This window comes from Anguilla anguilla, chromosome 6, assembly GCF_013347855.1.
Source record: "Anguilla anguilla isolate fAngAng1 chromosome 6, fAngAng1.pri, whole genome shotgun sequence".
Lineage (NCBI taxonomy): Eukaryota > Metazoa > Chordata > Actinopteri > Anguilliformes > Anguillidae > Anguilla > Anguilla anguilla.
Window position 1 is genome coordinate 15226462 of NC_049206.1, and position 26368 is coordinate 15252829.

Below are 26368 nucleotides of genomic sequence, written 5' to 3' on the forward strand. Positions count from 1 at the left end.
GAATGCACCTTCTAGGAGGAAGGGAAGGTTTTAGACATTTGTCAGATTTGAGATAAATGATATGTAAAAAAAGAAAGAAAGAAAAAAGTTTTAACTTCCATAGTTGCATCTGTCACATGTTGCAAGGTGTGACTTACTCCTGATTCACTGATACCGAGACTGATACCGCAAATGATGCCGTCACTGACGCTGGCTCTGAGACTGGCACTGAGTATGACGTTGAGTTTTCGTATCCTTTCTGGCTCGATAACCATTTTTACTTTACACTCCCACCCGCAATCTTTTGTTTGAGATATGAGAATGCTCATCAACTCAATTGAAATGGTTGGCAACATGTTTTTACAAGCATAGGATTTTAAAATTACAATAAGATGTAAAAAAACAAAAAAAAAACAGTCAGACTCAAAGGAAATGCCTCATCCTTAAATACATTCAGGAAGTGGATGAGATACAGAGGGATTGACAGAGTTGTGATTGTACTGGACACTAAAAGACATGTAGAGAGGCTAGCTCTGTACAGTAAAACAGCACTTCACAAAAATGTTGTAAATTAAGCCACATTTATGACAGTCTACCAACTCAAATGCCTCCCATGCATTAGGCATACACGAATTGCAGACGACTAAATCGTCGGATACCCTCTAATTGGCACAAGACAAAAATAATTTGTATTCCAGCGCCCTGATCAAGCTGTGGTTTCCCTCTAATGGTGAAAAAATCGTGTCGTGTGCATAAACTGCTAATTAAATGACTGTCTTTTGAATGTACCACAGCTGATTGGTCCCCTGTATCACGTGCCTTATGGAAATTTCGGAAACTCTTCAAAATATAAATAAAACAACTTTAATAAATGAGGGGCTTATGAAGATTAGTACATAACTACGTATAGTCAGTGTAATATTTTGATTTGTGCTACTTAACGCACTACATTATCCAGCACAGGTGCCTTGCCGGGCACTTGTTAGCGGATAGCAGTGCCGACTGCAGGAGGGGATCTACGAAGCTGCTTGTTGGAGTGTGCCCAGTAATTTGAAACGCATCCCTCGTTTACAACTATATAAGTTAGCATTAACATATTGTTGCAGCATGCGTCAGTACCTCTATTTGTGACCTTCTAGAAAATGTAATGCAGTGACAACAGAATTAAGGACAATCGAAATGGCAGCCCATGTTAGCGAACTCGAAGTTGCCAAGAAGAACTTAACAGAGGCCATTGGGGATAATGTGAAACAGTAAGTAAAGTACTTATTAATATTAATAATACAAATATTAGGCACACGCTGACAAGTTAACATTGCCTGGTTATAGTCCTGCCAATAACATGTAACCTAGCTTCTCAAATTGTAGCTCAAAATTGATGCATCTTGCTCTCTAAGTTGATTGGCTAGCCAGGTAGCTGGTTCAGGCCGTAGAAGCCAGGGAGTTTCTTATCTACAAATCCGCTAGACAGCCGCTGGTTCCCGCAAATTGTCTGAGACCGCATGCTCGCTAACTTAGCATGCTAGGTTGATGCTCAACCAGGCTAGCTCGGGCTGTTTAACACAGGGCTCATTTAAATTCTTTAACTGGGTATATTGTTACAGTTCGCTTGCTGAGTTGTCCTAGCCTCTCCAAGTAGCTCATAAAAACACAAGCTAAGCATATCATACACTGTGACAGATATTGGTTAATATTGTGCAAATGTGTATCATAGTAGGCACCTTCTCATTCTGCTTCAGAGATCATGACTCCAAATATCTGGGGAAATCATCCTAACATGCACTTACGGAGCATGCAAAAAAAGTGTTTTTGCAGAGAAGCTTTTGAATTCCGTGGCAGAGAATGTTGATATGTCAAGATACTTTGTTGTGAGGCCGCTAGAAAATTATTTTATGCATAAAAATGACGGTAGTGGTCTTGGCTTATGGTTGCCTTGTTCATACAATATTCCGGGCAATGTTGATGGTAACTTCACACAACTATGTGAATATCTTATGTCTTGAGAATGCTCATGTAACTTTGTGTTTTGCAGGTACTGGGCAAACCTAAAACTATGGTTCAAACAGAAGATCAGCAAGGAGGAGTTTGATATCGAGGCAAGGCGACTCCTCGCACAGGACAATGGTGAATGAGTTCATTAATGGGCATTAGTCAGTTTAGCTATGCAGACTCTCTCTATATATACTCTCAATAGGTTAAAAAAATCTTGTAATATCTCTAACGGCATGTAATATTGCAGCAGCTAGCATCTGCTCTCATTTCATTCAGTGACGAGACATAATATTGCATAAGCTAGCTTGTGCTCGCAATTTCCTGTGGATTCCAACCTCGTAAGGAATTGATTCATTCAGGACAGTAACCTCCATCTCTGGTAATACAAGCCTGTAATACGTGCTTGTTAAATGATGAAAATCCTCTTAGTTACAGACATAAAGCTGATTTAGTACAAACTATAATCTTTCTTGTAATATTGCTGTGTTGTCTGAGTTTTTGGACCTTAAGATTTGCTTTCCTTCAGCCCCTTACTGTACCTTCAACTTACCTGCTATCCTGAAAGTACTTCAACTCTGTGTTATGTCCCTGTAGCTGATCGGTGGCTTTATTTTGGCTTCTCTCCACAGTGCACGTTCATAATGACTTCTTGCTGGCCATTCTTACACGTTGCCAGATAATAGTGTCTGCACCAGGTAGGTCTCCCTTCATTGGTTTATTTAGGGCTGGTTTTGTTTGCTGCATGCCCGGAGTGGCAGATGTATAAATATTTAATTTACATGATTGGTTTATTGAAGCAGTTCATTGCTGACTTGCATGGTTTCTGTACATCCTCTAGAGGGTGCTGGATCCCTACAGTGGGCAGGAGGCTCTGCCTCAAAACCTGGCAAACCAAAAGGGAAGAAGAAGTTCTCCTCTGTCAGACAGAAGTTTGATGTGAGTTTTTGGGCACCATGTAACTCAGTTGTTTAACATTCCTCTCTAATAAAAGGGTAGATTTCCCGAGATTTATGTATCCAATGCTGTTACCTGTAAACACACTGTATATCTATGTCAGTGGTAGGTATCCTTTTCATACCTGTAACAGTCTTAAACTATCAATGTTGGTTCATGGTCCTGGCCGTGGGTGTGGAAGTTTGCATGACCCAGACCCCCCACCCATCGGTTCCCCTCAGCACCGCTTCCAGGCCCAGAACCCCCTAAGTGCGGCCCAGCCCTTCAGCCCCCGTGAGGCGGGGCTTGGTGAGGAGGAGGAGCTACGCCTGAGCGCCCACACCCTGCTCCTGCCCACGCGTGGCCAGCTAGAGGCCCGTACCATGGTGACCGCCTTTGAGCTGGGCCTGGACAACGTCAACGAGGACGCTGTGAGCATGCTGGTCTACGCTGTGGAGGTAAGCTTTCAACACCGCAAAGAACAAATTCAGCATGTCGGTATATGCTGTGGAGGTGAGTATTCAGCACCGCGAGAATGCTTTTAGTATGCTGGTATACGCCGTGGAGATGTAAATTTTCAAAGAAAAGCAAGGGAGATGAGTTATTTTTCATTTTCTCAATGTCAATTTACTGTTGTCACTGGCAAGACACATTTTTGGTGACAACAGAAGTATTAGAACTCTGAACTGAACAATTATCTTTTTACAGGGACTGCCCCACCTGTTTGTTCTTGACTTGTATTTGGTTTAATATTGTCAATCATATTCATATCTCTAAAACTATAGTACCCAGATATAGCGTATCTTACTGTCAGCCTGTCACATAAGAGGGTGTTGATGTGGGTGCCGTCAGTCAAACGGCTCCTCCCCTCTCTAATACATCTGGCCACTCCCCCAACGCAGGTTCACCTAAAGGACGTCCTGACAGCGGTGATCTCCCGCAGGAAGGCCTACCGCCTGCGCGATGGGCTCTTCCCCTACGCCTTCGGCAGTGACATCACGCCTCAGCCCTACCTGAAGAACAGCGTAGCGGCTTACCACGCCGTCACAGAGTGGTGAGGATTCCTTTATTTTAATGTAAATTGTAACATTTCATATGTAATTTATTTTAATTGCTGTATTGGATTGTTCAGCTGTCCAGTATCCCAGCGCAATTCAGTTGTATGTCTACGCCCCCCTGCCCCTTCTCCCACCAGTCCACCTCCCAGTGCGTCTCTTCCGGCTGGCCCGCCCCCCCAGGTGTCCCCTGACGAGGCCGAGCAGCAGGCCGCGCTCCTGCTGGCGTGCTGTGGTCACTCCCTCCCTGCCCCACTGCCCCCCATCAGCATCGCCGATCTGCTGGAGGCCCTACAGGTAAGCCACATAACACACCTGCTCTACAGCTCTACAGGTAAACCACATGACGCTCCTGCTTTAGGCTCTACAGGTAAGCCACATTACACACCTGCTATTGGCTGTACAGGTAAACCACATAACACACATGCTATAGGCTCTACAGGTAAACCACATGACACTCCTGCTATAGGCTCTACAGGTAAGCCACATAACACCCTTGTTACAGGCTCTATAGGTAAAGTATGTTCTCTTTGCAATTAGGAGACTCAGTTTGCCGTGCTTGTGTAATATGCATAAGCAGTGCAGTTCTGTATGGATATCAAGTCTTTGTGTCTCTGGCATGTCTGTGTAAGTCTTTGCTGTTGACAGGTTTTGATATGTCGGTCTTGTCATTGGCAGGTACATCGGCGAGTAGTTCCCTCGCACACTGTTTACGCCCTCAGCATCGAGCGCATCCTGGCCAGACTCTGGCACCCCAGCCACGAGGAGCTGGAGCAGGACCAGGTACACCGCCAGCACCTCGCCAACAAGGAGGGCCTACTCATCTACTGAACACAGCCATCACCTGCCCAACAAGGAAGGCTCACAGATCTACTGAACAAAGCCTTCGATCTCCTGAGCACGGCTGTGGGGGTCTAAGATACTGACTGAGAGAACTTGTTTCACACCCAGCCTGCCTCCACCTGTGGGACCCAGCAACGCGTTTACATTTTAACACTTCCACCGGATGCACATCACCCTGGGAACAGCGCCACCGTGTGGCGATTTTGCTGCCCGCCACTCCCAGCTATAGAGACTGGGGACTTTTGTGTATTCCAGGGAGGCGTGCATGGCTGAAATGATTTTGGCTGAGCACATGCTACAGATTATGAACGTCATCTGAGATAATCCTGCCTCCTCTGTGGGAATTGAACAGGGGGTGAGGGCTCCTCTAGTGGACTGAAGAGCGCACAGTTGGGTATAGCCAGATTCAGAACTGGGGGGGATCTCCTTGAAACTCCTGTTATAGGTGTGTGTTCACAAGGGAAACACTTCATAGGGGAAGCATTTTTGAGTTCTCTTTGCCTGTTTTCTTTTCTATTTTCTCTGTTTAGCAGGACTATTGTTGGTGTATCACAGTGCTAATGCTGGCTTCCATGGGTCATGTTCAAAGTAGCTCTTTTAAAGATGTCTCGTCATGGATGCTCTTATAGGATATTTTTCTCACAAGTACCAAATCCTTTCAGATGCTCTTTGACCTCACCCAGAAAATGTAAATTTTATATGCAAATCTGAGTACAATAACAGTGGTAGCCTATAAAATAAAAAATATGCAGAATAACAAAATGTAGGCTTTCTGTCTTTCAGGCTAGGAACTCAAAGAATAACCTTTTGAGCACACCCAAATTTGATGACGTGCTCACTAAAAGAAAAAGAAAGTTTCACACTCCTTAGTGTAATCACATTTATTATTTTACAAATATTCGACATTACATGACTTTATTAGGATGTAACACCAGACCATTCAGTGATACCACTGTTATAAACAAAACAATTACAAAGGTTCTAAATATAACTGAATAAATTAAATATTCCCAAACATTAAAAAAATGTATTTACTTGACTAGGAGGAACTGTGCAGAGGATATTTTGTCTGCCCTTTTATGTCCAGGAAAAGCTTTGTTTGCTGAAGGAAAGTACTGAGTAAAGTTTCTTATTATAAAAAGGCATAGTAATCATTCCATAAAAATCCAGCTGCAGTGGCTCAGTTGGGAAAGGCACGGGTCCCTATAGTTTCAGGTTAGAGCCTTGCCATGGCCGTGTGGGCTACTGTGCGCAGTGGCTGGGAAAAACTGGCCTTGTTCTACCAAACATGCGCCAAGTAGTGACATCATACCATTTGTACCTCTCCTCCCACTGGCGCTAGCAGAAAAATAAAAAGTGTCACTAAACCATAGAGACAAAGTGACCTAGAATATCTTTTCCAAGACGTGCTTTCTGTCTCAGCAATTGGACAAAGTTTCCTGTGTGCCCTCCTCCTTCTGCGTCAGAGCAACCAGCTCTGCGTCTGTGCTTTTCCATTCGCTCCTCGCGGCATCCGGATCCACATTCCCTGTGCTCTGCATGTGCTGTAGAGCCCTGGTGAGAGAGGGAGTCCCAGGTTCAGCTCATAGCATGGCTTCACAAAGTCATATCGTGATGTTACAATCGGCACACTTTAACAATGAGCACTTGTACAGAGGGGGGTCTGGTCTTACTCTACTGACGGCTCCAGTCCCTCAAATGTCTTGAGCAGACGTGCAATGGCTGCCTCCTGACAAAAGAAAAAAGAAATGCAACTGATTGAGGAGCAGTATGTAACAAAACCTGATTGTCAGAATGCAGAAGGATAGTCTGTCAGTTAATGTAACAGCATGTGAGAATGTTCACCAGAGCATGGAGTACTGTTAATAAAATAATAAAAGCATAAAATACCACTACTGCCCAATACAACAGTCTGGCGCAGTCTAATGTTGCACCGAATATGGCTCTTGGCACTGTACGGTCAAGTGTAGGGCAGGCTAGCAAAATCAAGGACACCAGCTTTCTGCCACTATTGATAATTCCATTAATTTCCCATATCCACCATATCCATAGTTTTTGTCGGACCGCTTAGCATACGTACGCTGGAGGAAACCCAGGACTGCAAGATGTTGACGTCAGTGCTGAAATCCTGGAGCTCCATCTGCAGGAGCTCCACCTCCTGGCTGGAGCCCTCCATCTTGCGCTGCAGAGCCTGAGGAGAACCCAGCCAGTCTATCATATACTCAGCTCCCCCAAACCACACACCTAACGCGCTGAGATGGCCTGCATCAAACCCCAAATCTCTCCTCTCTACTCATTCTGCACGTTCGGGAAAACAATGTTTGACTGTCAATATCCATAACCGTAGCAATAACTATAACCCCTTCCACAGACCTAGACTCAACGAGGCACATTTGGGCTATTGACAGTGAAGTAGTCTGAGATGAATATGGGAGGGAGGGAGGGACACACCTCCATCCTGCTCACCTGATTGCCTGACTGCATGGAGTATAGCTCATCCCTCAGGTCCAGGTTCTCCTTCTCTGTGGTCTCCTTCTCCTTCATCAGAGCAGACAGGATTTCCTCAGTGTTGCTCACTCTCTTTCGGGCAAACTGGAGCTCCTTTTGTGCTCGGTTTGCCGAATGCTGCAGATTCCTGGGCACGCAGAAGCAAGTCAGGGACTCCGTTTAGTGCATTAGGTTTCACAGAGTAACGATCCCCTCTTCAATGGTGCTACTACAACAATCAGCACGTCTTAATGATGAGGACCTGCACCCACAGATCAGCACTTACTTCACTGATGTCTCCAGCTCCTTAACTGTGAGCTGCAGATTTTCAGTGACTTCCTCCTGAAATTCAATGAAATAATGTATGATGTTCTCTGGGTATTCATTTCAGTGGAGCACAGCGCACTCAGCTGTAAAGCAGTATAGAGCATTACTGTACCCTATTAATGTATTTGCATTACTGTGTGTTCTAGTGTAGTGTAATAGTGAGCAATACCGTAATAACAGGATACATGTCTTTACACAATCCGGACAATATGTCTAAGTGTTCAGTATCCATAAATCTTTCCATTGCTGATCTGAACTTACTCTGAGGGACAGCTGTTCATTCATACTGGACGTTTTAGAAATGGAGTCCTGGAGTTTCTTCTGCAGGAGCTCCATTTCCTGGCTGGATCCTTCCACCTTGCTCTGCAGAGACTGAGGAGAGTCCAGCCAGTCTGTTAGATACTGCACACAACTGATACATCATTCTACTGTAAGAAGCCCTCTCAGTTCTGTGAGACGTGAGCACTGTTCCCCTGAATCTCACACCTAATGCACTGAGACGTCTCTCCTATCAAACTATTTTGTCTCGTGCAAGGACCTGGCTTTCGGTACACCCAATACTATTTGCCGCTAAAGATATTTCGTTTAGCGAATATCCACTTAAGTGCAAAAATGGAAGCCAAATAAGCAAATAATAAATTATTTCCACCTCCCTAATTCTTCCCGGATTGATCCTGGCTGGGGATATGAATGAATGGCTCATTTCCTAAATTTGAATTGTTATTATCCGGGGTGTTGATTAAGGGACTGGATTATTAAACAGAGTTAGCTATAGCTTCGGTTTCCAGGTGAGCATTTTACTGGAACGTCAGCAGTACGAGGAAAAAACTGTGTAATGTTATGTACCTTCTCACTCACCTGGTTATCAAGCTGGATCTTTTCAAGGGTGTCACGGAGGTCAGCATTGGCTTTAAGCACCGAGTCCTTCTCCCTTATGACAGAAACCAGGTTCTCTTCTGTGTCAGTTAGTTTCCTCTGGAGGTCACTGCTTCCCTTGCTCACTTCCTGTTGGACATTCCTGGGCAGGCAAAGGGAGTCACGGCTTCAGCGTATTGCATGTACAGCAGTCTAACAAAGCAGCATCTCGCTCTTCAGGACTGACGGTACTACCATCAGCGTGTTTTTATCAATGAAGACCTGCACACACGGAGAAGTTCTTACTTAGTCTCCAGTTTCGTAACTGTGTGCCGCAAGCTTGCAATGGCTTCCTCCTGAAATGCAGTTAACATATAAATGGAATTTCACTTCAGAGATTTGAAGGGGCAACATAGTAAGTAATGAATTACTGTGACTGTGACTGTACTCAAGATGCATATTGTTTAAAAGCCCCCATTCATAAAGAAGTGGTGGAGGGCAGTTTTATAACAGCAAAAGTAGAACAACACTAGACATTTATGCCCCATTAATACAGAAAAGCACACTAATCCAATTTAAAAAAAACAAAAAAATAGCAGTTTAGAGCAAGACTACAGTTCAACATTAAACAACAAATAGAAGTACAATATAATGCAATTAATCTCTGTCCATACTCATACTCCTTCTGCAGAAATAAAGACCCTTATAACTGGATCAAAAGCTAAATGTTTTCCTGACTGGATTATGATGTGTCTCCATTATAAGACAAGGGTTCCTTTTGAACCGAACAAGGCATTGACCCTTACCTTAGAGGATAACAATATATTGTTTTGGGAGTTCTGAGTCGTGTAGTTCTGGAGTTTCCTCTGCAGAAGCTCCACCTCCTGGTTGGATCCTTCCACCTTGCGCTGCAGAGACTGAGGAGAGTCCAGCCAGTCTGTTAGATACTGCACACGACTGATACATCATTCTACTGTAAGAAGCCCTCTCAGTTCTGTGACACGTGAGCACTGTTCCCCTGAATCTCACACCTAATGCACTGAGACGTCTCTCCTATCAAACTGTTTGTCTCGTGCAAAGACCTGGCTTTCGGCATTCCCAATGCTATTTGTTGCTAAAGATATGTGGTTTAGCGAATATCCACTTGTACAAAATTGGTTGTGCGTAAAAATGGAAGCCAAATAAGCAAATAATTAAGCATTTCCACCTCCCCATTCTTCCCTGATTGAGCCTGGTTGGGGATATGAATGAATGGCTCATTTCCTAAACTTGAATTGTTATTATCTGGGGTGTTGATTAAAGGACTGGATTATTAAACAGAGTTCGTTATAGGTTCAGTTTCCAGGTGAGCATTTTACTGGAACGTCAGCAGTATGAGCAAAAAAAATGTGTAATGTTATGTACCTTCTTCTCACTCACCTGGTTATTGAGCTGGATCTTTTCAAGGGTGTCACGGAGGTCAGCATTGGCTTTAAGCACCGAGTCCTTCTCCCTTATGACAGAAACCAGGTTCTCTTCTGTGTCAGTTAGTTTCCTCTGGAGGTCACTGCTTCCCCTGCTCACTTCCTGTTGGACATTCCTGGGCAGGCAAAGGGAGTCACGGCTTCAGCGTATTGCATGTACAGCAGTCTAACAAAGCAGCATCTCGCTCTTCAGGACTGACGGTACTACCATCAGCGCATTTTTATCAATGAAGACCTGCACACACGGAGAAGTTCTTACTTAGTCTCCAGTTTCGTAACTGTGTGCCGCAAGCTTGCAATGGCTTCCTCCTGAAATGCAGTTAACATATAAATGGAATTTCACTTCAGAGATTGCTTCTGCAAGATAGTAAGTAATGAATTACTGTCACTTGTACTCAAGATGCATATTGTTTAAAAGCCCCCATTCATAAAGAAGAACAGTAGTGGAGGGCAGTTTCATAAGAGCAAAAGTAGAACAACAACACATGTATGCCCCATTAATACAGGAAAGTACACTAATCCAATAAAACAAAACAGAGAAAAATACAGCAGTTTAGAGCAAGACCAGCAGAATATACTTCAACGTTAAACAACTAATAGAAGTACAGTATAACGCAATTAATCTCTGTCCATACTCTTAGTATGTGCAAAGTGTTTTCCTGGCTGGATTATAAAATGTGTCTCCATTGTAAGACAAGGGTTCTTTCTGAACCGAACAAGACATTGACCCTTACCTTAGAGGACAACAATATATTGTTTTGGGAGATTTCAGTCATGTAGTCCTGGAGTTTCCTCTGCAGGAGCTCCACTTCCTGGCTGGATCCTTCTACCTTGCGCTGCAGAGCCTGAGGAGAGTCCAGCCAGTCTGTTAGATACTGCACACGACTGCTGCTGTCTGTTACACAGCACTCATTTACAAACAAACCTTCCAGTTCTGTAACACTACACTGTTTCTATGAACTACTGACCTGATGAACTTGTAATGAGGGTAAGTTTGCCAGAGAAGACATAGAGGTGACTGTAACACAGCACTCAACCACAAGAAGCCGTCTCCTTTCTATCATATATTGCACTTTTCCCCTGTACAACACACACAGCTAATGTATGTACTGACGTGGTTTGTATCGAATATCACACTTTTTTTGAAGTCATGGCCCAAAAATGGTATAGATCTGGACCACCCAAGGACCATCATTCATTTCCGTATGCAGGCCGAGTGAAAGTGAGTATGTGGGCTGTCACTAGGCCAGACCACTGCCAAGTAGGCAGTCTTTACTTTCAGGCATCTGGTAGCTGAAGTATCATAGACTATTACTAACAGAAGAAACAATGGACCGTACTTTTATATGCTCGATCTGAAATGATCCAGGTGTTAGCAGTGTTGGGTTGTGATTAAGGGAAAGGACTTCTAAACAGAGGCTTGCAGGTTCCATTCCTAGGGTGGTATGTGCAGAAATCTAAATTGGTTTCAGGGTCTATCAGCATAAATTGGGGATTAGCATACTTGTGAAATAGGGGATTAGTGTATTTGTGAAAACAGGCCACGTGGCCTCTCCTCTCTCCGCCACTCACCTCGTTATCCAGCCGGAGCTTGTCAAAGTCGATCCGGACGCGGTTATTTGCCTGAAGCATGGCCTTTTTCTCCATCACTACGAAATCCAGCTTCTTTTCCGCGTCTATTAGCTTCTTCTGCACAGCGTCCAGCTCCCCGTCTCGCTCACTCACTGCCTGCTGCAGGTTCCTGGGTATGCAGGGGCAGTCAAGGGGTTCAGCTTATTGCTTGCAGCTTCGCAGAAATGGCCTCCCGCTCAGCAGTACCACTACCATGACAATCAGCACACTTTAGCAAAGAGGAACTGTATACACACCGATTGGTTACATTTACACTGAGCTGTCATTGCTATTCAGAGAAACAAAGAAACATAAATCACCAACATCCCAATAAGCCATTAATGAGGAGTGCAACAGTAGGACCATTACACCCCAAAAATAACTAAGCCTTTGTCACTGAAATTAACATCTGGAAAGGAAAGATAGAGAACTTTATTTAGCCTAATTCATTTTCTCTTTTTTTCGGGTGGGGGGGGGGGGGTAGGGGGTTGGGGGGAAGATGTGGAAGATCTTACTTTGCTGAAGTATCCAGTTCCTGTATTCTGAGATGCATACGTTCATTGATATCTTCCTTAAATACAAACAAAGCAAAAGTGGATTTTTTTACTCCAGAGAATATGCAGCACAGTTTTAGAGCATCTATGTAACTGTTTTTGTTGTGCAGATTGTAGATTGCGATTACAGAGCAGCACACAGTAATCCAATAAAACAGAAAATAAAGAAAAATACTGAACAAGCCAAATTTAATGCAGGTGCATGCGTGAGATTTAAAAATCAGCCTGTCATGGACGTGCCAAAGATCCTGTAGAAGGGGAACCACTAGGTCCTGGGTAAGTAAAGAATCATTTTATTTTATTGCAGCCTGTGATCACAATTCCCCTTGACAGCAATTTACGTTAACCCCCCCCCCCCCCCCCACCACCACCACCACCACCACCAATGACAGCACATCCCTGATTTAGAGTAAGACTGACCAACAAACAGAGGAATGTAGTTCATTATTAAACAGCACAGAGTAATAAAAAAGTACAGCATAGTTAACATTAACAGCAGTCAGCAGTCAGACAATCACAACAGTGGAGTGCACTAAACATCAGATTGGTACTGTAGAGTACAGCACAGTCAAATAAAAACAGTCACTCCACAACACCTTTACTTATCCATATAAATATCCACAGGTTTTTATACCCATAGAATAATTGATGACTACCTTAGAGGACAACAGTATCTTTGTGTGGGTGCCTTCAGTCATGTAGTCCTGAAGGGTCTTCCGCAGGAGCTCCACTTCCTGGCTGGATCCTTCCACCTTGCGCTGCAGAGCCTGAGGAGAGAGTCCAGCCGACCTGTCAGATACAGCCCTTGGTACAACTCTCAACCACCAACTACGTGTGTATTAGGCTACGTGACAGCCTAGACACAAATAAACATAAAAATGCGATCCAACACACTCAAAGTCAAGAGTAAAGATGAGTCCTGAACTAAATTTAATAGTACTTCAGTGAAAGAAAAGGAAATGGTTGGTGGTGTTGTCTTAGAAGGTAGAAATGAGGTGTTTAGCGTTGCACAGTTGTATTTTACCTACAGTCATGCACAGGTGAGGCTGATTGGCATTTACTTTTATTTATGCCCCAAAATGACAATGAAATGCCAAATTACTCTCTTTTTCCTGTATTTGACTATCCACTCACCACACAGCATGGTGGCCAAACATTTCCCGATACATTTTAAATAGCACTGAAAATGTGACAATAATGTGGGCTATACAGTATTAAAGCTACATGTACCTATTCTGAATTGCCTTTGTGAATTTCCCCTTGGGCAACCAGAGATTTAGCTCTGACTCTGAATTTAACCCACTCACCCGGTTATCAAGATTAATCTTGTCAAGTTGACCTTGGAGGTCAACCTGTTCTTTAAACATGGCCTCTTTCTCCCCCACCAGAGTATCCAGGCTCTTCTCAGTGTCTCTTAGCTTCTTCTGCGCAGCCTCCAGCTCGCTGTTCCCCCTGTTCACTGCCTGCTGCAGACTCCTGGACACGCAAAGGGAGTGAAGAGCACCACTGACAGCATGTAGTTTTACAACGTAACATCATCCTCTGCAGTACTGCCACTCTTATCTGCACATTTAACAATGAGGACCTGTACACACACTTAGCTCTTACTTTGCTGATTCTTCCAGTTCCGCGACGGTCAACCGCAGACGTGCAATGGCTTCATCCTGTAATACAATTCAAGAAAAATACAATTTTTTGTCCACACATTGATTATAATATGCAGCGTAGTGTCCATCCATCTATTTTCTAAACTGCTTATTCCTGGTCAGGGTTGCTGGAGTGTATCCCAGAATGCAGTGGACGAACAGCAGGAATACACCCGGGACAGGTCACCAATCCATCACTGGGCCCACACACCATTCACACCTATGGGCAATTTAGAGTCTCCAGTTAGCCTAATCCATGTCTTTGGGCTGTGGGAGTACCCACAGAAAACCCACGTGGACATGGGGAGGACATGCAAACTCCACACAGAAAGGTCCTCGGTCAGGATTCAAACTGGGCTGCAGCACAGTGTGCTGGCCTGTATATAACTTTATTTAAAAACCAAATCTGATCTGAACATGTAGCCTCTGTTAAAGTGGGACGAACACAACAGAACAGCAAAAGCAGAACAATACTGACCAAGTAAACAGTATAGCGCAGTCACAGCACTGAATGGCACGTGCGATTCTGCCGATCGGTAGGGTTTTCCATGTATGCCTAGGCCACCACCTACCTTAGAGGACAGTGATATTCCAGTGCTGAGACTCTCATTCATGCTCTCCTGGAGCTTCTTCTGCAGGAGCTCCACCTCCGGATTAGATTCTTCCACCATGCGCTGCAGAGCCTGAGGACAGTCCAGCTGGTCTGTTAGATACTGCACACAAGTGCTGCTGACTGTTACACAGCACTCATTTATTCTTCCAGTCGTGATGCCTGGCCATACCGGCCCCACATCTGACTTATCAGGAAGGCACCTGTTGTTACCTCTGCCCCACTCACCTGGTTCTCAAGCTGGACCTTGGTGAGGACACCTTTAAGGTCGGCATTGTCTTTAAGCACTACTTCTTTCTCCTTCAGCACAGTATCCAGATTCTCCTTGGCGTCCCTCAGTTTCCTCTGCGTGGCGTCCAGCTCGCTGTTGTCCTTGCTAACTTCCTGCTGCAGACTCCTGGACGCACAGAGGCAGTCAGGGGTTCAGTTTATTCAGTTTCACTGCTGTTACAATCAATGAATTTTACCAGTGGCAACTTGCGTACACACTGATCAGCTCTTACTTTGCCCTCAGCTCCTTAACAGTGGCCTGAAGGTGTTCAATCACATCCTCCTGGAATACAATTAGTACAGTGCAGTGAATTAAAAGTACAAAGCTGTACTGAGGGGCACACAACAGTACGAGAGTATAATGCAGTTAGCAGCAGTTGGCACTGATCACAGCTATATAATCCAATTGCGTAGCAATGACATATATCAGTATTATGTAGTGCAGGGGAGTACATTTAACTAAATCAAAGTGTTTCGACTGTACATGTGATTATTTTATAGCTGCAGCTGAATGTCCACTTACCTTAGAAGACATCAATATCTTTAAGTAGGAGTTCTCAGTCATACTCTCCTGGAGTTTCCTCTGCAGTCCATCCTGGCTGGATCCTTCCATCTTGCGCTGCAGAGCCTGAGGAGAGTCCAGCCAGTCTGTTAGATACTGCACACGACTGCTGCTGTCTGTTACACAGCACTCATTTACAAACAAACCCTCCTAGTTCTGTAACGTTACACTGTTTCTCTGAAATACAGACCTGATGCACTTGTAACGAGGGCAGGGTTGCCAGAGAAGACATGGAGTTATCAAATCAAATCAAAATCTATTTGTATAGCGCATTGCACTATCAATTGTCACAATACGCTTCACAGACAACCCTGGCCTAAGCCCCCACAGGAGCAAGCCTAAGGCTACAGTGGCAAGGCAAAAACTCCTAGTAACAGATAGGAAGAGACCTCAAAAGGAACCAGACTCAAGGGGGGAACCCATCCTCCTCTGGTGAGCTCAGGGTGTAAGATTGTGACCAACACGGTCAGTAAGGCAATGTACACACTGATCAAATTAGTGGCAGCTAGGTGACAATCCTAAAGTGGCGGCTCATATGATGGGCGGGGCCGGGTGGCAATGGTGGGGGAGACTCAGTAGAAGATCAAAAGACTCCAGCTAAGATTAATGATACTCCAACTGTTTCTCCAAGAGTCACTTCACGTTCTTTATTGGATGTTCATGCTAACTCACATCTCTGAACCCTGCTACAGGCTGCATTTGCAATTAAGTTTACAGTGCCTTACTGTCGATCAGGTAAAAGATGTACGCACAGACTTACTGCTTCTACTATCAGGCCTAAACACAATTCATTTGTAGTTCATTTTTTCAGGTGTTCAGAAAGTGCCAACAAAGTCGGTGACATGCAATTTATGAATTTGGAATAGAGTAAGCAGCACTACCAATTACCTGGTTATCGAGCTGGACCTTGCTGAGGTCTTCTCGTAGGGCTGCTTTTGCTTGACGCATGGCCTCTTTCTCCTTCTCCATGCAGTCCAGCTCCTTTTCTGTGTCGGCAACTTTCTTGCGCACAGATTCCAGCTCACAGTCTCTCTCACGCAGTGCCTGCTGCAGACTCCTGGGCACACAGAGGGAGCCAAGGATTCAGCCTATTGCACATTAACCTCCTGAACGCTTCTGCTAATGCAATCATCGCACTTCACGACTGAGGACGTCTACACACGTTACACATCTCTTACTTCACTGAAGACTCCAGTTCCTGTATTTTGAGACGCAGGGCTTCAATGACTTCTTCCTGAAATGAAATTAAACCACAGATGCATTGTTTTAAGCCAGCTGTATTACGCAGTTTGTTTATATTCAGCTATAGTGCTACTAGCTATCATACTACACTCAGCTTCAAGAAGACCTCTCAGTTCTGTGATATACTGCACTTCCCCTGTACAGCAAAGTCACTGTATGCACTGCCATAAATTAATAGTCAAATCTCTAAGATGCTACACTACCAGCATCTTATGTCTTGTGGGGGAGTTTAAATAAATTGCGTTGTTAATGGACAGGATGCATCACATTACATCCATGCATTAAGATGGGGCACAACTAGTGTATGCTGTGGTAAAGTACTAATAACAATGGATGATAAATTCAAATGCTGGTCATATAGGCAAATATGTGCACAATATAAATACTTTAAAATAGTTCTATGTCTCTGGTACCGTGCCATCCTCATGAGTACTGAGGCATGACTTTCCTGCTTCCTAATGTTCCCCTTCTCCACTCACCTGGTTATCACGCTGGATCCTGTACAGGCCGCCCTGGAGGTCAGTGTTCGCTTTAAGCAGGGCCTCCTTCTCCCTTGTCACTGCGTTCAGTTGCCTCTCCTTGTCCGTTAGTTTCCTCTTCATGACGTCCAGGTCCCTGTCCCCTCTGCTCACTTCCTGGTGCAGATTCCTTAGCAAACAGAGGTTCGGGTTATCGCATGTACTCTAATGTTCAAAAAGGACAGCCCCCCGTCATCACGCTGATCAGCTCTCACTTTGTCGAGGTCTCCAGTTCCTCAACTGTGAGCTCTAGATCTTCAATGATATCCTCCTGAAATACAGTTAAATGGAATTTTACTATTCATTTTAATGTATAGAACAGTCTGTTAATGTTAATATTACTGTATTCTATAGATGCTGAATCTTCTAAAAGTACCCCCAGCTAAACTGAACTGTACTGAGAAATTTAGAACTAGAGGGTAAAAAAATAGTTCAGATATTTTATCCTGCATGTCTGAGAAATGCCTGTTGTATTTTAAAACTAAAAGCCCATTGTAGGGTTTAGCTGTAGCAACAAATACAGTCAGCTAGCTAACCGGCCAGATATTATTTTCACATGGATTTAACATGTGAAAGCAATATAAAAGGCTAACTTGCTAGCAAACTGGGGAGGATAGGTAAAGATAGTAGATAGTAGATTATAACTCGCTTTAAAAATACCTTGCAACCTATGTGGTTTTCATTTGCTGCCTAGCAGACAATTAAATATGCTACTTCTATATAATGTCTGTAAAACAGAATTGCCAGAAATCAACTATTTCAAAAGCTAGTTTGGTAAATACAATTCAAGCACAGCACAACGGCCAAGCAGACTGTTAGATATGTAACTATTTTACATTTTAAAAATACATTGTTTTTACCAGGGATTCAATTAACACAATCACAAAGTTCACATCGGCCATGATGAAGAAACTGATATTTTTGAATAGCAAAACCACAAAGAGATGGAAAAGCCCTATGGAATATTTGCAATTGAACTGAACGATTGGGGGGCTTGTGCTTCCTAAGCATCTCTTCCGTTGCAAAGATTTGTTCAGATTTATTGTGTTTTGCTCCCATATCAAATACATACAAAGGGAAACATCCAACATCAGAGGGAAGAGGAAGAGGGAAATTTATCAATGTACAGATGTGTTTGGATTACTAGCTGCCTTGCGCTGGGCCAATAAATGAGCCCAATGTTCTTCTATTCATTCTGCATATTAGTTTAACACTCACTTTAGACCACAACAACATTTCCATGTGGGAGCTCTCAGTCATGTAATCCTGCAGTCTCCTCTGCAACAGCTCCACCTCCTGGCTGTATCCTTCACCCCTGCTCTCCACGCCCTTAGGAGAGTTCAGTCAGTCTGTCAGATACCGCACAGGAGTGCATCGAATACACTCAGGTGGACTATGTCAAAATTTCCTGCTTGTCCTTTGTCCCACTACTTTGTGTCAAATATCCAATACCCATCTGTTCAAAATGGTTGGCGTGTAAAAAATATAAGCCATTTGAGTTTTGCTAATTAATAACACAGTGAAAACTTGCTTTGGTGGTGACCTCTGTATGGCGATCTCCTGCACACTACTACAGCTACTTTTTGGCACTCACTTTTACTTTTCTCCCTATCAGGGTGTCCAATCTTATCCAAAAAGGGCCAGAGTGGGTGCAGATTTTTGCTTTAGCCCAGCACTACGACATCCGATTCAACTAATTAGCTAGTCCTGGTCTTCAATCAAGACCATGATAAGCAGAGTCACGTGTCTTTGTGCTAGGCTAAAACAAAAACCTGCACCCACACCGGCCCTTTTCAGATAAGACTGGACACCCTTGCTCTTTTTTTATTACTTTTGCATCATGTTCACCTGTAATTTTATTGTTTTTGTGCTTTTTTTTTTTTTTTTTTTTTACTTGTAAAAAATGTCATTGTTCAGTAACGGTGACGCTGGCTTTATCATCTTACGTTCTTAGATTTTTTCAAAATGTCTCGCTCACCTGTTTATCTGCCTTGGTCCTGTAACGGCCACTTTGGAGGTCAGAATTTGCTTTAAGCAGGGCCTCTTTCTCCCTCGTCACATTGTTCAGTTGTTGGTCCTTGTCTGTTAGTTTCCTCTGAATGGCATCCAGCTCGCTGTTCCCCCTGTTCACTTCCTGCTGCAGACTCCTAGACACGCAGACACAGCCAGGGGTTCAGCTTCTACAGTGTAATAGCCCCCTCTTCAGCAGCACTACTACTATAATCATCTGTCTTTCTTCTTAAACCGCTTTTAAGGGGGGGGGGGGGGGGGGGGGGGGGGGGGGGGCTGAAGCCTACGCAGGCACAGGCCGCCAATCTATCACAGGGTCCACCCACCACTCACTCATACATTCATTACCACAGGCAATTTAGAGTCTTCAATAACATAACTGCATGTGTTTGGACTGTGGGAGGACACACGGACATACAAACTCCACAGAGAAAGGTTGGGATTCGAACATGGTGCCTTCTTGCTGTGAGGTGACAGTGCTATTACAATCAGCATCTTAATAACCTGCAAGCATGCTGTAGATCAGCTCTTACTTTACTGATGTCTCCAGTTCCTTAACGGCAAACTTCAGCTTATCTATGACTTCATCCTGAAATGTAATTAAACCATAAATGGAATTTTACTCCAGAGATTTTCCACTAAGGGGAGACTGATGTCCCACATGTAACAATGATATACAAAAATACATGGGAATTACAGATATTTTAATAATATTTTCAAATGTATTTATTACACATAGATTTTAACATAATATATTTACATACATTTCAGATATATTGTGAAAATATATTTAAATATTCAAATTGGTTTCTTTTGCATATTTCTGACGTGTATTTACATCTATGCAATAATTCTGTGAGGCATATGTGCATTTTATATATATATTTTAAAATATATGATTATATATAATTACAAGTTGTTAATTTCTGCAATTCATACATATATTGCACAATGTATTTACATATAGTTTCATATAATCTTCCCAGCGAGCAAGAAATCTGAAATCAGTGTTATTTACTTTCTTGCTAATATTTGTTAAGTTGGTTACTCCTTGATAGACAAGGTAACTTGTATCAGAAAGAAAACATTGAATTAGATCAGTTGGATCGACACTTACTTTGGATGACAACAACATCTTTGAGCAGGAACTCTCAGTCATGAAGTCCTGGACTTTCCTCTGTAGGACCTCCATTTCCTGGCTGGATCCTTCCACCTTGCGCTGCAGAGACTGAGGAGAGTCCAGCCAGTCTGTCAGATACTCCACACAGCACTTATTTACAAACAAGCCTTCCAGTTCTGTAATATGACACTGTTTCTCTGAACTACAGACCTGATGAACTTGCAACGAGGGCAGGGCTGCCAGACAAGACATAAGAGCTGACTGTTATATAGCACTAAATTACAAGAAGCTCTTTCAGTTCTGTCATATACTGCACTTTTCCCCTGTACAAAACACACAGCTAATGCACTGACACAGAGAATGTGTATTTACTGGCAAAGATGCCTGTGAGATTTATCTTTTTGGAATAAGTTTTTATTATGCAGTTGTGGTCCAGCTTCATCTTCAGTTGGCTACCCTCTTTTTCCCTCTCCCACTCACCAGGTTATCGAGGTGGACCTTGTCAAGGTCATCTTGGAGGTCAGTATTTGCTTGAAACATGACATCCTTCTCCCTCAGCACAGCGTTCAGCTGCTCTTTGGTGTCAGTTAGTTTCCTCTGCATGGCGTCCAGCTCCTTGTTCCCTCTGCTCACTTCCTCGTGCAGACTCCTGTGCACACCGGAGGAGTCAGGGGCTCCAGAGCCTCGAATAGTTTCACACACTAACATCCCCTTCTTCAGGACTACAGCTATTACAATCAGCACACTTTCACAAAGAGGACTGGTACACAGTGATCAGCTCTTACTTTGCGGAAGTCTCCAGTTTCTCAACCTTAACACTCAGACTTCCGTTTAGTTTATCCTGCAATTCAAATAAAACAAATACATTTTTTTTCACTCACAGTAACACCAATGTGGAATAATTTGCTGTCATTCAAGGAATATAATTAAATTTGTGAAAATGTCCTGCAATACAGAATAGTACTGATGTTTTACATTTATTATTATTGCAAATATTATATTTATTAAACGACTATGGCCAAACTTCTGCAGTCATTGTTTATTTCACAAAGCACTACCTCTTTGACGGTTAACTTTAGTGAACATCCATGGCAAACAGAAAACAGTTGACTATGTCTGTGAACATTATTGTTCACCTTGTAGGATGCGTATCAGAGCAGTATAGCATGAAACTGCTGTCAACAACAGACCAGTGTAGTATTGTGCAAAACAGCAGTGAACAGTGGATAGTATTGTGAAAAGCAGGTTTACAGTATTGGCACCTTTTTATCCAGTTCTTCTTGGAGTGCCTCTTTGCCTTTATTGAGCTGGAATGTCATTGACTGCAGGCTGTAAAGCCCGTTTCTTACATCATTCAACTGCTCAAACAAAGAGTCTGAAACCGCACATTGCATATGAATAAGAATAAACTCAGCATTCTTTCATAATGAGTCAAACAGGGTGTGATGAGATTTGTAAGTTAGGAGCATGCGTCGTGTGAAATTTGGGCTTTTGGGATTTGTAGTTTTCATGCAAAGCTGGTGCAGATGGGTGTTGTAATTAGGTACATTCTATGTGAAACTTTAGTTGATAGACTGTGCTGTGTGAAGATGCTGCTGGAGGCATTTGTGGGAAGAAGCACATATTGGAATAGCTCACCACTCTTCTGCTCCAGCTGCTCATTCCTTTCAAGAACATTCTGAAGTTCCCTCACCTTGGCCTTAAGTTTGCTTTGGGTGTCACTGAGAGCATTCTCCGACTTTGTCTTAAGCTCCCTGTGAATCAGTACAGACACCTGTCAGACACATCTCAGTCTCACATTGACTCACAGTGAAATCAGCTGGCTGAGTTAATGGGTGGAAGAAACACGTGGCAGGACTTCTACTTTTTGACCCCTGGACCCCCTCCACATCTGGTGATAATCACAATGACTTAAAATAACTCAACTTACCAAATTTGTTTGGAAACAAAAAATTATGCCTTCAATAAGGCAAACAGACATGGGCGTGAGCTTCATCTGGTCGGCACCCTGAATCATGCTTTAGTTCACACTTTGTTCAATAGACAAACCACCTGGCCCACCAAAATAATAGTTATCTCCGATCAAACTATTGTCCAAACCTGTCGTCAGCCATCTGGAAAAGCATGTCTGCTGATCGGCATGTATTGTGTGTGTCTGTGTGTTTGTGTGTCTGTGTGTCTGTCTAGTAGTTTATCTGTGTGACAGTGCATCCCTGTCTCACTTCTGTGAGTTGCATTCTGTCTGTGACTTTTTAAGCTCCTCTTCAGTCACGTCCAACTTGCAGCTGTAGGTGTGGATCTGCTTCTCCAGGTCCAGGATTTGCCCTGCCTTAATGGATTGCTTGCTATTAAGATCACACCGCTCCTCGTCCAGCTGAAAGCACAGGGATGGGGGCAGTAGTCATCACTAGGGGTCAGAGGTCAGAACTGAGTGAATGCAGCCATACAGGAAATCAGAAATTATGATGCAGACAAACACACACACGTGCTCCAAAAGAATTACGCAGGTACACATACAGGTATCACAATTACTGCAAAAACACATAAAGGCATATAATTCACAGAAAAAGAAATCCCATTTGTAGACTATGCTTGTGTTCAGTTGGAAGTCCCCAAATTGATCGGTTGGCTGCATTTGACAGGTGTGACCTCACCTGAAAGATGGTGGCCTGCAAGTCCTTCACCCTCTGCAACAGGTACATCTGCTCACTCTTAGCCTGTTCCTGTGAAACCTGCACACGTATGCCAAACAAACAAAAAACGGCAAACATACATTCAGAAATCCCTGCCGAAGAAAACATGTCAACTTCTTGCTCATTCAAAGCTCCTGACGTTAAGTGGGACAAGTCATCTTTACCCAAGGCTAGTCCAGATTAAATTAAGACAGGAATGCAGCTATTGGAATGACAAACTGGCCATAAGCAATCTAACTGCAATAAACGGATTGGCTTTTATATCCGTAGCATACAAATCTAGCAGTGAAACATTCTGTTCAGTCTGGGAAGTCTCAAGGTCATAAGGTAGGCAGACTTTTATGTCGGCTAAAGTTTTTGTCATGTGAGAGTGAGGCAAAAACTGAAGTAGTTAATCACTGAACACTGATCTAATTTCACATATCAATGGGCAGACAGTCCCAGAGATTAAGCTAAAACATTAAACTGTGTGGCCAAATACTAGCACTGTGGTATTTCCTGTTGTAGTTATCTGAGCAAACAGCTTTGCTGTATGGTCCTGTTGGGGTTACCTAAGCAAACACCAAGGGTACATGGTTGTATTATGATTATCTGAGCAAACTGCAAGGCTCGTTTCTACCCTCAGCTGCTCTGCCAGGTTGTCCCTCTCAGTGGACATGTTGTGCAAGTTGGCCAGGGCTTCGTCCAGCTCTATCTCCAAACACTTCTGCTCTTGGGGCAACTTCTCCTTCAACACCCCCTGATTCAGGAGGGCCATCTCATCCTGTCCAGACAAGTGGCCAGGGTGAGCACAGTACACAGCTGTTCTCCGTCGCTTTATAGTTGAACCCCAAACCCCCCAAACCCATCCTGTCCCCCTCCCCTTTGTTTTCCAGTGCTGCAAGTGCTCACCAGGGGGTTCTGCATGCCTCTCCTGTTCATGCTTCTGAGAAACCTAGGGGCATCTACACCCTTTCCTGGCAGAAAGGGTACAAGTTTATCCTTCCTCATCTGTGCAAAGTCGTGGGTGAGCCCCTTACCACAGAAGGACACAAAACAAGTCAAAGAGTGTTAATTGAATTGAATTGAGAGAGTGTTAATTACAAAATAGTAGTACTGAGCAAATCTTCAAGCCCAGTGACCACTGTAAATGGGTTATTTCCAATGAGCACAATTTTTAACTGGACAATAAGAAGACATCAGACTCCTAAAGTTTCACTGCACTTTTCCGTCAGTTTTATATTATTAACATTGCTGGTATTCCACCCTGTACTTTGTCAAGGGGCTGCTTGAGGTCACTGCTCTTGAAAAGGTCCCTGGAGGGGCTGTCAGTGGTCACTTCCTGTTTATAGGTCCACTCTTTGTCCATGCTCCTCTTCCTCTCTGCACGGACAGGACAATAACAGCACCACATCCTAATTACAGTGCACTACATCTGCACATGCACAACATTCAGATTTTTTCTCAGTACGTGGCCATGCAAGGAAAGTGGTGACCAGACTTGAAAGACCATGGCAAAATATCAAACTACTTCAGATGCAAGAGCAATTACTGTGTCTTTAACATTTAATCTATAATGAACCACTTTGTCTGTAACAGCTTCTGATAATGGCAATCGTTGACACAGTGCAACTGTGGTGTCCACTGTACTACCTTATGTGTAAGAGACATACCAGAGAAGTCCAGATTGTGGCGATTCTGCATGTCAATGTCGGTCTTGTCCAGACTGGTGAGGAGCATCCTTCGTTCCTGAGGCACAGGAGAGTGAAATGAATGAGGGTCAATTCTTTCCTAGAATCAATGAGAGGACCTACTGATCCCACACTGATCCCACAGGACCACACCGTATTCATTCTAGAAAATGACGCTTCTTTCTCAAAGAAACTCTCTCTCCACCCCACCATTCCCAAAGAATGAGATATTTATTGAGTCACTAATTTATTGAGAAGCTCTGGCTATTCCCACAACGTTGTGACACTAAAACAACAATATAATTTCACTAAGAAATCTCTGCAACTTTATGGATGGTTATGTGTGTGTGTGTGTGTGTGTGTAGCGTGAACATGCTCCCCCGATGAGCTGGTTTCTTCATCAGCCCTGAATTCTGATTCTGAGTAAATACGCTCCTCGCCTAAGCGTCACAATCTCACCGTGGTCCTATCTGGTTTGCAGTCTCGTGTCCAGAGAAGTATCCCTGTGTCTTTCCTACAGCTAGCTGCATAGAGACATACACAAGAGTGATGGCCGGTGATTGTGCCGAACGTTATCTGCTGTCGATAGCAGATAGCTAATAGTAGGAAGAAAGCCGTTATCGGTACAAGGAACGGGCTTCTAAAAACGAACTTGATAACGTACAATAGTTAAAAATAACAGAATAGACTACCTTTAAAACGATTAAAAAGACATTTGTCTCACTATTAATAATATTGGCTACCTTCGGACAAATATTAGACGTGACATTTAGGCTGACCTACCTCTTGGATTCATGCCTGGATTTTACAGCCAACAATTTTTAAATGTAACTAAAAGCCTACAATATTGGTCAAACTATCAACCGCTCTGTGACTGAATTTCCCTCGTTGAATGCACTCACTCAACGCATTGACAGAACGGTTATCTTGAAGCGGTATGTGCTCAAATGTAATAACACCTTAGGTCATTAAACAGAATTTCAATAGCCTATCCTATCTGTAGGATCGGTTTTCATGATTCTCTCGTGGTTTATCTGTGTTCACTAACATATTACCATGGCAACATAGACCTATTGAACCAAAACAATAGTCTACTACTAGTATATAAAACATAGAATAGCTATCTATCATTTTATTACCAGATTATAGTACCCGTAGTACTTTTACGTAAAATATACCGTTAAGCCAGAAAGGATAGCCTAGCTCTTTGTAAAGAATGTTCTGTAGGCTATAATGTGCCACAGGAAAATGAACCATTGCTTTATTTGAAATAGAACAAAAATTAATATGGAATATAAGACGTGAACAATGATTTAAAACATGTATTATTTGGAATGACACAAATTATCCATGCTTAATATTCACTTATACAATGAGAAAAGTAAATATTTACTGTAGCATACTGAAAAAGAAATGAGAGCTACTCTTTTTATGTTCACTGAACATAGATGATCTTTGCCAGAGCAGACAAGCTGAACTTGTTTCTGCCCAGCATTTTATAGCATCCATTTATAAAGCTCTAAACTGTTTACGTGACGTGGCACACAACCAGAGCGATGGAATCGTGGGATATTTCAAGATTCGAATATATTTGCTTTCAAACAATGCTTATTTGTTGTTCAAGTAACTTTAAAACATGGAATGACATTTAGAAATATGTTTAAAAATAAATAATAATAATTATTATTATTATTATAATTATTATTTACAGAGTATTAGCTAAAAGCATATTTGATAAACTGCTTTCCGAATGCAATAATCAATTCAGCATGATGTCGCACTGATCTTTGCAAAACAGCAGCTATGACAGTGATGTTTTGCTGTGAAAAGCTAGCAAAAGGTCTAGAGGTGATTATAGGTGCGGTACTTCCAATGTGTTTTGCTGCTCTCTCTCAACATTAGGACCAAAGTGCCAGTGCACAACATTA

At 43.1% G+C, this 26368-nt stretch overlaps 2 protein-coding genes across 3 annotated transcripts; one reads left to right on the forward strand and one right to left on the reverse strand.

Annotated features, from left to right (window-relative positions):
* Nucleotides 1-793: 793 nt before the first annotated feature.
* On the forward strand, nt 794-5935 carry tada1 (transcriptional adaptor 1). Its single transcript, XM_035423185.1, has 8 exons — nt 794-1232; nt 2012-2103; nt 2601-2666; nt 2810-2907; nt 3147-3362; nt 3807-3958; nt 4100-4256; nt 4638-5935. Exons 1-8 carry the CDS (start codon nt 1159-1161, stop codon nt 4788-4790), a joined length of 1008 nt encoding a protein of 335 aa, XP_035279076.1. The 5' UTR covers nt 794-1158; the 3' UTR covers nt 4791-5935.
* Nucleotides 5669-25474, reverse strand: LOC118230301 (myosin-2 heavy chain-like). Of its 2 annotated transcripts, XM_035423177.1 has the most exons (41): nt 25224-25474; nt 24900-24964; nt 24423-24498; nt 24023-24132; nt 23662-23784; nt 23390-23533; nt 22732-22809; nt 22300-22451; nt 21716-21831; nt 21340-21452; nt 20863-20918; nt 20558-20726; nt 20075-20185; nt 19491-19546; nt 18926-19094; nt 18166-18276; nt 17163-17218; nt 16909-17077; nt 16366-16421; nt 16076-16244; nt 15149-15253; nt 14859-14908; nt 14584-14752; nt 14318-14428; nt 13708-13763; nt 13407-13575; nt 12756-12866; nt 12061-12116; nt 11507-11675; nt 10669-10779; nt 10194-10243; nt 9891-10050; nt 9278-9388; nt 8778-8827; nt 8463-8634; nt 7878-7988; nt 7576-7631; nt 7269-7437; nt 6883-6993; nt 6476-6531; nt 5669-6356 (listed from the first exon to the last, which is right to left on the reverse strand). In XM_035423177.1, the coding sequence occupies exons 1-41, from the start codon at nt 25234-25236 to the stop codon at nt 6221-6223; spliced, it is 4401 nt and encodes a 1466-aa protein (XP_035279068.1). In that variant the 5' UTR covers nt 25237-25474; the 3' UTR covers nt 5669-6220. The 2 variants fall into 2 exon arrangements, with proteins under 2 accessions (XP_035279068.1, XP_035279069.1); XM_035423178.1 differs by lacking the exon at nt 24900-24964.
* Nucleotides 25475-26368: the final 894 nt, after the last annotated feature.

Excerpts from the sequence above, each read along its gene's own strand:
- tada1 (XM_035423185.1), top strand. The coding sequence starts at position 1,159 with ATGGCAGCCCATGTTAGCGAACTCGAAGTTGCCAAGAAGAACTTAACA. Across the intron at positions 1,233-2,011 it reads ATTGGGGATAATGTGAAACA|GTACTGGGCAAACCTAAAAC; the intron begins GTAAGTAAAGTA and ends TGTGTTTTGCAG. Across the intron at positions 3,959-4,099 it reads TACCACGCCGTCACAGAGTG|TCCACCTCCCAGTGCGTCTC; the intron begins GTGAGGATTCCT and ends TTCTCCCACCAG.
- LOC118230301 (XM_035423177.1), bottom strand. Across the intron at positions 23,785-24,022 it reads TCAAGCAGCCCCTTGACAAA|GGGCTCACCCACGACTTTGC; the intron begins GTACAGGGTGGA and ends TTCTGTGGTAAG. Across the intron at positions 20,919-21,339 it reads AAGAAGAACTGGATAAAAAG|GATAAACTAAACGGAAGTCT; the intron begins GTGCCAATACTG and ends TTTGAATTGCAG.